General features: G+C 46.0%; 1 protein-coding gene across 7 annotated transcripts in view; it reads right to left on the bottom strand.

The window, feature by feature from the left end:
* Positions 1 to 300: 300 nt before the first annotated feature.
* Positions 301 to 10,667, bottom strand: part of znf521 (zinc finger protein 521) — a 126,157-nt gene continuing 115,790 nt past the window's right edge. For all 7 annotated transcript variants that reach the window (XM_030114428.1, XM_030114430.1, XM_030114434.1 and 4 more), the window contains one exon: positions 301 to 1,082. In XM_030114428.1, coding sequence (XP_029970288.1) covers positions 1,053 to 1,082 — 30 coding nt within the window. In that variant the 3' untranslated portion in view covers positions 301 to 1,052. The remainder of the gene's footprint in view (positions 1,083 to 10,667) is intronic.

The raw sequence follows: 10,667 nt of genomic DNA, 5'->3' as shown, positions 1-10,667 counted from the left end.
CCACCCCCCACCCCCACCCACCCAATCACCACCCCAACAACCCCCCCAACGCTCTGAGAGCCACATGGGGGCTTCACGCCTCTGCTCCCAAGCCAACCAGAGGAACGAGCCTTTTCCAAATCTGTGTCACTTTGCATATATCGGCATCCTGCCCCACGCTCCTGTTTTCCGATTTTACTCTAAACCCCCCATCCCCCGCTCCCCCGCGGGCGGCGCAGATTAGTCGCGCCGCCGCCGCCGCCGCTCGCCTCCTCTGGCAGCCATGTTGGGATGGACACTCAGACAAGACATCAGCCTATGCTGGTGAATAGAGTTTTTTTTTTTTTTTTTGTATCCCCCTCTTCCCCCCCAGGTAATGACTGACCGTGTCAAACTCCAGGGTGACGTTCTGCACGGTTCAACAGAAGTTCTGCGCGCTCCGACAGGCGTTCCGCGCAGTCCGACTGACACTCTGCGCGGTCCGGGAGACGTCTTGCACACGTCTGATTGACGCCGTGCGCAGTCGGAGCGATGTTCTGCGTGGTCCGCCCGACGTTCTGCACAGCTGGAGCGGCCCTGATGAAGAGTCCTCCAGCTCCTCCAGCTCGCCACGTTCTCACTGGAACCCTGTTTCTCCTTCACACACTGGTTAAGTCTTGTTTGCTCCCACAGACTCTGGAATTCATCTTTTTCATCCCTTGTCATTTTTTGGGGATGGACATTTTTTTTTTTTTTTCAACTGTACATTGGCAAATACTGTATAAGATTGCAATATAGCTGTAGTTAAGCAACACATGAATAAAGTCTATGTACAAAGAAGTTTTTTCTTGATTTTGGAAATAATGGGCAAGTAAAAGAACCAAAAGGCTTCTTTGATGTTTTTTTTGCCTTTTGGTCCGCACCCCAACACTTTTTTTTTCTTCTTCTTTTGTTGGCTTCGCCTCTCTTTTTTTCTTGCGGTGTGCCTGAATTGGAGGTTCAGTGCGAGGCCGGCGGTGGGAAGCTGCTCCGGCGGTAATTGGCGGTGGTCACGTGGTGGTTGTTGTGGGCCGCGGCGCTGAGCCGGAGCCATGTTAGCTGCTGTGCTGAGTCAACGTGTGGTTCTGCACGGACACAAAGAGGGAAGAGAGGGAACAGTTAGATCACACGGCCCACAGAAAACCCAGCTTTTCTGATTTCACGCTAATGTGCTTTGGATTAGAAGCAGTACAAATACTCGCATTACACACAAGCTGAATAAAATACCCGCGACCGAAGAAGCAGTAACAGACGAGAGTTTTTTTTTAACGTTGATATTTCAACAAGTAGCATTTTGAAAGAATTTGGTGTTTTAATTTTTCATTTGTTTGGTTCTGTCTATATCAAAATATACAGCACATACCATCTGTGACCACTAGATGTCACTGTATGACCAGAGAAAGATGCCGCAGTAGCACAAAAAACCTTTCACTGCGACTGTATTTGACTGGCAGAGCATGAAAAATGGCTTCAAGAACAAAAAAAATCTCAGACTTCAAATTCCTGCTAATAATACACACGGTTGAGTTAAAATTACTGTACTTTCCAGAATATAAGTCACATTTTTGTAGTTGTTATTTGTCTGGTAATGTGACTTATCTTATCCTATACATACAAATATATCAGAACACACCATTTGTGACCACTAGACGTGACTGTATGACCACAGAAAAGTGCTCCAGTGTCACAGAAAAACCCTCATTATTGGTGTATTGGACTGACGGAGCAAGAAAAATGCCTACAGTAGAAGTAAAAATGGAAACCAGAAAGAAAACAGCAGATTTCAGTGTGTGAGAAACTTGTGAGGGACTGGAGAGGAGCAGAGAAACTGTTGCCCGATAAAGAAAACAAAGAAGGCTAAAAGCGGAGGAACAGATTCACGGATGTGTGTTTGATGGTCTCTCTGTGATTAATCTGCGACGGATGAATGGATAAGTAAATATGTTGTGACAAAGGGAAAAAGCTCCAGTGAACACAGTTCTGAGGTTGAATCAGAGGAAGCTGGTTTGGGAGACGCTCATCCTCCGCTCCACAGCTCATGTTGTGATTGACGGACACCGTCTTTTGACATTTCAACATCATCATTATGAAGATTTCATTATCCGAGTCCAATTAACTGGGACAGGAGTCAGATGGACACCGGGATCAATAGCGGTTGGCTTAGCGGTTAAGTCCTGCTCTAATACAAAGACAGAAGAAGACCACTGACAGGAATCATCGCTGCAACCATGTCGACAGATCCACAGCGAGGTGCTGATGGATAATCCTCCTGTTTGCTGCTAATGTACATCCAACAGGAACTGCCTTCCAGGTGCGGGTCTGGGGCAGTCACGTTGTTTCAGAGTGTCCTGAAGATGTGCTTGTTTAGTCTCCGTCCGCATTTTAAACCATCTCCAATCCCTGTAGTCTATGAAAGAGACCGGCCACGTTCAGCATGAGCATAACTTATCTGGATACAGCACGACGACCACAGAAAGTAGTTCTTCTTTTGCGTTTTCACTTGAAACATGTTTGTGTAAATGGAGTAAAGATTCTGCCACAGAGTAAAAATGTGCTTTAATGAAATTATAATAAAACATGAAAGGCTGACCCCCCCCTCGAGGCAGACCTGGAGCAGGTGAGGCTGTTTCTCTTAAGGCTCGCTGTGACGGCACGGCGGCGCTGGATGCTGTGAGCACGCGGGCCATGGGAGCGGCTGCAGCGGGGCAGCTGTGCCAGGTTCTTTAAAGGGAGCATGGACCGGAGAGGGGGGGGGGGGGCATAACTGGTGTCCCTGGTGGGCTGAATCCAGGTCATCTTTTGAAGTGACTGCTAATCCCTTTAATGCAAACTACATGCCCCACTTGCTGCGCTCTGTTTAAAACACGGCCTTGGACTCTGTAAACTGGCACGGACTAGACACACCTGTCACCGAGTCGTCTCGCACTCACGCACACACGTTTTTTTTTTTTTTTTTTTTTTAAGTGTGGGATCTCATTTATGCTGCTTGAAACTTGGATAAATGCGGGACCCTTTAGCGGGAAGGTTTGCCGCGGCAGTCACCTTCAGTGCTGCCGGTGCACGGCCCCCGGGAGACCGCCGCTAGCCCCCGCTGCATTCACTCCTTCCCTCTTTTACCCCTTCAGCCGCCTCCATATAAAGCATTTAAACACCTCGACAGCTTCCCTTTCAGCCGGGGCGATTACTTCCCGACAGGTGGGGTAATAAGCTGTTTGACGGGGAGCAGGAGTGTGACCCCTGTACGGGTGAGCGTGGCTCGCCGGGGCCCCCGCTCGCTCCTCACTCCTACTTTTCTTAAAGAGGCGGCTCCGGACAGCTTTCCCCTCTCTCCTCCTCTCCTGCTGAAATAAAGCTCCTTTAAGTGAGTCTGGGAGGAGACTCCCCACGGGATGCTCCCTCCCTCCTCACCCCCCCCCCCCCTCCCCTCCTCCCCCTCCTCACACTCCACCTACCCTCCCCCGGTGAAGACATCCTTGGCGTTGCTGAGGAGGGACAGGAGCACGGCAACCTTATTAATGAATGCGGCCCATTACCCGTCAGCCTGGCTCCTCGGCGACTCCCAGAAGCCCCTGCAGTACGTGACTTCAAATGGCAGGATATTGACACGGGGAGAGCAAAGCGGCTCGAACCGAGTGTGTATGTGTGTGTGTGTGTGTGTGTGTGTGTGTGTGTGGAAACACAGAGAGAAAATTTGTGCTCAACTGAGTGTGCATGCCTTTGTGTCAGTGTGTGTGTGTGTGTGTGTGTGTGTGTCTGTGTGCGGACCCCAAAGGAATGTAGCTCCTTGGATATAATGTAGGGCTCGTAACAGCTATTAGAGGGGAAAATAACCCCTCTGGGGAACCCCCACCCCCCCCACCACCACCACCACCACCACTGCATGTCCCAGCTCTGTCTGACACACACTGCATTCTACCTTTTCCTTAAACATGCCAGGAGTTTTCTCACTGAGGGCTTTCTCAAGGACGGTGTTAAACGACTTCAGCGGCTGTGGCAGCCATGCAGACTAAAGGGAAATAGAGGAAGGAGAAGGGAGAAAGAAAAAAAAAAACACGTTAAAAGAAAATGAAACTGATACCTTTATCTCTGTGGATACTGAACTCTGCAGAGGAGCTATAAACTGTTCTGTGTACGAGTGCAGGGGAGGCGAGGAGCGAGGGAAGGGAGGGAGGGAGGGAGGGAGAGCGTAGGGAGGAGGGAAATTCACTTTCCAATCTTCATCCTTGTCAAGTTCTTCAAGACGAGGCAAAAGCGAGGCAGGTTTATTTGTACAGCACCTTTTTAAAGGGGTGTCACAAAACATTAGCGCCGAAAAGAAAGAAAAAAAAATAAACCCACGAAAGACAATTTGATGGCAAAGGTGCAACAAATTCACTGAAACATGGTGGAAAAGGGGGAGAATTAAAAAGAAACCGGCGGGTTTCAGGGAAACATTAAACTGCTTCAGTTAAACAGCAATATGAGAGTGAGGAAGTGAGTGACTCAGCAGGTCAGGAGGGCTTCAATTAAAAAATGTGGAAGAATACATTCCTAATTTATATTTTTTTTGAAGTTTGAAGAGGATGTGGTCTGATTCATGTGAAGCTGCATCGTATTTAAAGGTCAGAAAAAAAGAGGTCGCCTGTGGGTGTTTTAAGAAGACGAGCTTTTAATTCTAGCTGCTCCGCTGTTGTGTTCACTTCATAAACTTCTAAGTTCAAATCGTTAAGCCAGGGGTGCCAAACATAGGGCCCTCGGGCCAAAACTGTCACGCAAGTGCAATCCGGGCAAGGGAGATTCCACTAAATGTGGAATGGCTGTAATTTGGGATTAGTGACTCCGTCCTGTACCACCGTCTCCTTCCCTTCCATGCAGCCCTTAATCCCCCCTCCGCCATGCTTCCTGCCCCCTGCTGGCCTCGCGGGCTGCTGCAGGGCCCGGCCACCAGCCGCCTTCAGGTAAACCATCGCAGTCAATTCTGCACTAAATTAAATTTTGTGCTGATCAATAATCCGTTCCTCCCTTTATGAAGAGCGAGCCTCTTCCTCGCTCCCCGGCTCGCCGCGCCACCGCCAAACCGCCGCTTTCATCTGATTACATCAGCCCACTGCAGCGCCCTCGGGGTGGGGGGTGGGGGGTGGGGTGGGGAGGGAGAACACCCGGCAGGGGTCTTGTGTACCCATGCAAACAGGTGCAACACGTCGGAGGAATTTAGCGCTTTTTTGCTGGGAGGGAGAGACGAGACGGGGAACGGCGGAGGGGGAGAAGCGCCGACCGGGAAAGAGCAAGGCAGGCCGGGGAGCTGATTTATTAACTAATCATTCTTTATGTCGTTCCCCATTGCTCTGGTCTCCATCGATAGCACCCGGTCTCCAGTGAGGCAACGGAGGTGCATCTCTTACATCAGCTCTGCAGAGGAAGGCCAGTGGACGAGCCGGCACATCCGCTCTTTCATCCCATCCCTCCGCATTACAGAAAAGCTTCAGACTGTCCAACATCACAGGGAGACGATGTAAAGCCTAATCGCAACGCTAACAATGTTTGATTAGCATTATGTTAATACCTGCTGAGCACATGTTAAGTACAATACGTCTGCTCCTCTACCTGGTGTTTTCCGGCGTGTAGCATTAAACCCAGGCTTTATTGAGTGGTTAGAGGAGCTGAGTGAGCAATAATGACTTTTTAAGCCCAATCCTTTTCTTTTTTTTTTTTCTTCCAGGGTTTCTCACACAAATAACACAATGAGGAGAGCTGCACACGCCCAAATGCTGCGCCTGTAACCTATATACTCCACTGAAATGTTGCACGAATTCATTAGATAAACCCTAAACACAAGCATTTATATTAATGAAAGGAAAGCTCACAGTGCAGCTAAAGAAACTTGACTGGTGCAGGATAAAACAGCCAACTTGCTGCAGTTTCTGCAGCTGCAAAGCGTGATTGTTAAATGATTGTGTGAGATAAAACCTGCACTCAGTGGGAAGCAAATTGCATGTGAGCAAAAGCTATAATTGCATGCTAAGTTTGGTAAACAATGCAATGAAAACGCACATAAACTATTGACAAAATGCAAATAATCATGCAAATGCGGCATGATTTCATAACATTTATAAATAAATATTGGCGTACGAGTCCAACAGCAAAGAATAAATGATGTACGTTGACTCCAGCGGTCCTTATAGAGAGGATTAGTCATTAGTTGAGCTGAGCAGCGTTTAACACCTGCAGCTAAAGTATCTCATTTATTTTACTTGAAGATCAAAAATGTGAGGACTCGTCTAAAAGCATAAACACCCCCCCCCTCTATCAGATCAGATGCAGTAAGTCGGCAGAGCTGCGTCTGGAGCACAAAACCATCGAGACCTGTGCACACCCGGAGTCATCGCTCAGGAATTTAATTAAGGCATGAGAGAATGTCACCAAATGATACTAAAATAAAGAACATGCCATCTTTCACGAGGCGGCGCTCTGAAGGCTGGTTGTAGGCGGCGAAGCCACGCGAGTGTTTAGGCTCATTTACGTTTGACTGAGAGGAGCACGTCGACCTGCAGACCAGAGCTGGTGAGGGATTGTTAGAAAGTCACTCGAACATCCTCAGTTTAGACTTCAAGGGAAAAAAAAGTAAATTATTCTAACTTTGCTTTTGACATAAACGTGAAAACAACTGATTGCGATTTGGAGTAGTTTATGAGTACTTTGTTAATATTAATTGTCTCGCTGTCTTGCTCACAAAGCAAAAGACCTTGACGATATAGTTACTATTTCACTAAACTCTTCTCTAGAGAGGGAGCGCCTCAGTCCTCCTGACACCGATATGAAAGTTGCCTCACTGTACTAGTACCTCACAGCGAGTCTCCACATTAGAGGTGGATCGCCAGTCTCTGATGAACAAGTTACTTCTCCAAGTTCCAGTAAAATAGTGGGAATGACTTTACTAAAGAAGTAATGTTTGGGTAAGAATGTGGGTTTTCCACTTTGTGAAGTGTTTTCTGGCGGTCGGTGGAAACTCTGTGGGGACGGACAGGAGAGCTGCATTCCGTCTTGATCTTTAATGGCGTGTTGAACTTGGTCCAGTATCGACTCGGTCCCCCCTTCGTGTATTCCCGACTGCTGACCGGTCCGCTGGGGGAGTAATCCTTTCTCCGCTTTGACCCCGGGCCAGGCTTACACTGCTGGCTGGTTTTAGCCAATGAAGAACACAATCAAATAAATAAATAGATAACGCTGCAGTTGGCATTAGCCACAGTCATCACTTATCAGGTCGACCCCAAAACGCTGTTGCGCCACAACCGGCCCGGTCTCCTTGGTAACAGACTGTCTTGTTTGAAGTGAGGCGCCCGGGGAGTCGTGGTCATACAGTAAACCGCACCACCGCCGCAGCCACGGAGCTTTCAAATGTCTTCCACGTGTGTCGTTTCGCACGCGCCGTCACTCCGCGGAAAACACGCATTACGATAAATCGGTAATGTTTGAGAAGGCTTTGATGAGACGTCTAAACCGCCCCGGCCCTAATACTTCTGAGGTGTAACCAGAGATGACGGACCACCCTTTTTGTGGACCGGTGCTTTGTAGCTCCAAATGATACTCATTACCCTGTCTAAGTAGACAAGTGAATGGTACTAGAAACACACTATGCAGTGATCCCGCTGTTTGACTGAGGTAGCAAAACAACTGCACAACTGCTGTGTTATTATGGGGCCTCATTAAGTGAGGAGAGAGTGGGAGAGCAGGGAGAGAGGAAAAGCAATAGAAAGAGGGGCCGGCAAGAGGGAGAAAAAAGAGCGATTGAAAAAAAAAAAAAAAAAAGAACACAAGAGAGCGATACAAACTGTATTCTGAGGTGATAGCAACACACAGATGCCTTTCCAGCCAAAATGAAGACTATGACTAAAGAACCCAATTAAGGGCTTTCTTAGGGGAGTCATCTTGGGAGGGGGATGGGTCTTCCTGGGACATGAGCCCTGGGCTACATCCTCTAATTAGACAGAGCGAGGGGGGAGGATCTCTGCCTGTCACTGGGAGGGAGATGGAGTCCGTGGGGTTCCACATGTCAGTCCCAGAAACAAAACACAATTACTCTCACATTTAACCACTTCAGTCAGGGACAGACTTTGACTGGGGATACTACAGAGCGCGCCCCCCGCCGCCGCGGCTACGCCACTCCACGAATCTGGAGATATTGTGAGGACTGAATCTGTGCGTCTTCTGCATATGACTGATCTCTCGGAAGGCTGTGGGGGGGCTGGAAGCAGGGTGCACCCCCCAACAAGTCAACATCTCTTAACAGAACGCAAAGATCAGTCTGGCTAAGCTAACGTGCAGCTTTGCTTTGGAAACCCCCACATGTGCACAGGAGGAACATGCAAACTCCCAATTCTCCTGCAACTTTCAGAGTTTTAGAGCAGAGAGTCACCCGGAAAAGCAATCCAATGTCAACGTCTGTTCATCTGAATATCCGTTTGCTCTCCATTGTTCATGTTTGTAGATTACTGTTCTCTGTGGCTTCATTATAAACGCAGCCCACAGCGCCTCCTCCTGGCCTGGCATGCAAACTTCAAATTGAAAGCCCCTGATTCTGATTTTTTGCGTGGCCACACGACGGCGCGACCAACTCTAAAGGCCAAACAAATGAAATAGCAACCACAGCATAATAAAACCCCCAAAATCAAATTAAAAGTCATTTTCATGAGAAACGTCAGCATCAAATGAGTTGGAGCACTACACTGCTGTGCAGCTCAGTTTAGTATACAAACAATTTAAAACTTTGTGATGAAACCACACAATTTATCAGTTAAACGATGCAACCTCATCTATTCATTTCAAGCTAAAAACACTTTACACAGAAAAAGCACAGAATGGAACCACAACAACTCAGTGACGTTCACTTCAGAGGCCAAACAACTACCGATAAAACTGCATCATTAATAAAACAGAAATGTGACTAAATATTAAATCCAAAGCATCAAGTCCAGAATCGAACAGGCTTCTTTTCTTGCTGTGAGATAAGAAACCACTGCAGCACTGCGTACATTTTATCATCTCGGGCTTTTCGCATTGAAAAGCTGAAGAATTATAAAATGATGGAAACGACTGCAGGTATTATTGTGATGTTTGAATGTGGAATAATTATGGCAAATCTGTTTCTTTTGGCCTCTGCCGCGTTTTGTTAACATCAACAGCATAATATCCAAACCTAATCACTTCAGAGGCTGAATTAAACCTGCAGTGAATTTCCTGGGAAAGCGTTTTAAATGCCGTTTTATCGAAGTTGCTGGGAAAAAAAAAAAAAAAAAAAAAAAAAGTCAGCGAAGAAAAAGTAAAGGAGACGTGTTTGAGGGAGAGATCCGGTGATGGATCGGAGCGCCTCCTCTTTGTTTGGATTTAACTTTCCCCAGTGGTGCAACAGAGGAAAAGAAAAGGGAAAAAAAAGAAGAACCAAACAGCTCAAAGGCTTCTGGGATTTTTTTTTTTTTTTTTTTTTTTTGTCATGTCTCCCTCTAGACGATGTGTTTGCATGCACATATCAGACCCGGGGAGAGTCGCAGACAAAGACAAATACGAGGCGCACGCACACAGATGTATACACACAAACACACACTGAGAAAAGAGAAAATCCTCCCAGGATCATTAGGTCTGTCATGCTGTCTAATTCTGATCCACCTACCAAACTAGAACACCACATCTCCTCATCTGAGGGTGTTTATGTCCCCGTTTACAGTGCACAGCATCGTGTGTACAGTGCAATTATAAATGAGCTGAAATATTAATGACGGCGCCTCACAAGCCGCTCTTATTCTCTTTTTTTTTTTTTTTTTTAAATCCCTGATTCATTGTTCTTGTATTTTGTAGTGCAAACTTTTTTTGAAATGGTGACAGTATCCCGAGCACCTGGGGTGATGAAGAAGAAAACAAGTTGTCATATAAAAGGAAATATATATATATGCGACTTTCAAAAGCGTGAGGAGCTGTCACGGTTGGCAGATCAAGATATTCACAGGAAATTTGGTGTTTGAGAGCCACTCCGGGACTGAACAACGCAGCTTTGCTTTTCTGCGCGACACATTAGGGACTCGGGGCAGTTAGGGCATTTTTTGGGGGCATGTTTTAAAATTCATACTTGAAAAAAAATAATAATAATAAAAAAAAAATCTTCAGGGGAAATAAAGCCTCTGTGATCCATAGTGAGGAGTGTCACATCCAAGGCTTTGTGAGAAAAGCAGAAAAATACCGTTTAAAGAGACAAAATTCATAGAAATGAGTTCAGTCAGAGATTACAAACAAAATCATGAGAATTACTGACTTAATTCTTCAGTAATCTGAAGAATTAAGTAAATAATTCTGCAGAAAAAAATGAAAAAAAGGTCATTTTAGTGTTTGTAAGGGGGCATAAATGATTGAAAACAATGGAAACAGAATGCAATTAAACAAATAATAAACAAGTTAAAATAATTACTATTTAAGTATGATATATAAATTCTTTTGGATTAAGCATTGAAACTGATAACATACAAAAGTTTTTAATTTCTTCTAAGTTAGAAGCAAAAAATTCTTGATATCCTCGTCAGAAAGTGAGAATGACAAAAATTGTGGAAATAAAATAGAATGATCGAATAAAATTGACCCCAACAAACTGGAAAAAGTGAGAATTTGCTGAATAAAATTAAAAATGTTGATTAAGTCAATAAATTGTT

The sequence above is a fragment of the Salarias fasciatus genome, chromosome 18, assembly GCF_902148845.1.
Source record: "Salarias fasciatus chromosome 18, fSalaFa1.1, whole genome shotgun sequence".
Lineage (NCBI taxonomy): Eukaryota > Metazoa > Chordata > Actinopteri > Blenniiformes > Blenniidae > Salarias > Salarias fasciatus.
This window is presented reverse-complemented; position numbering and strand designations above follow the sequence as displayed.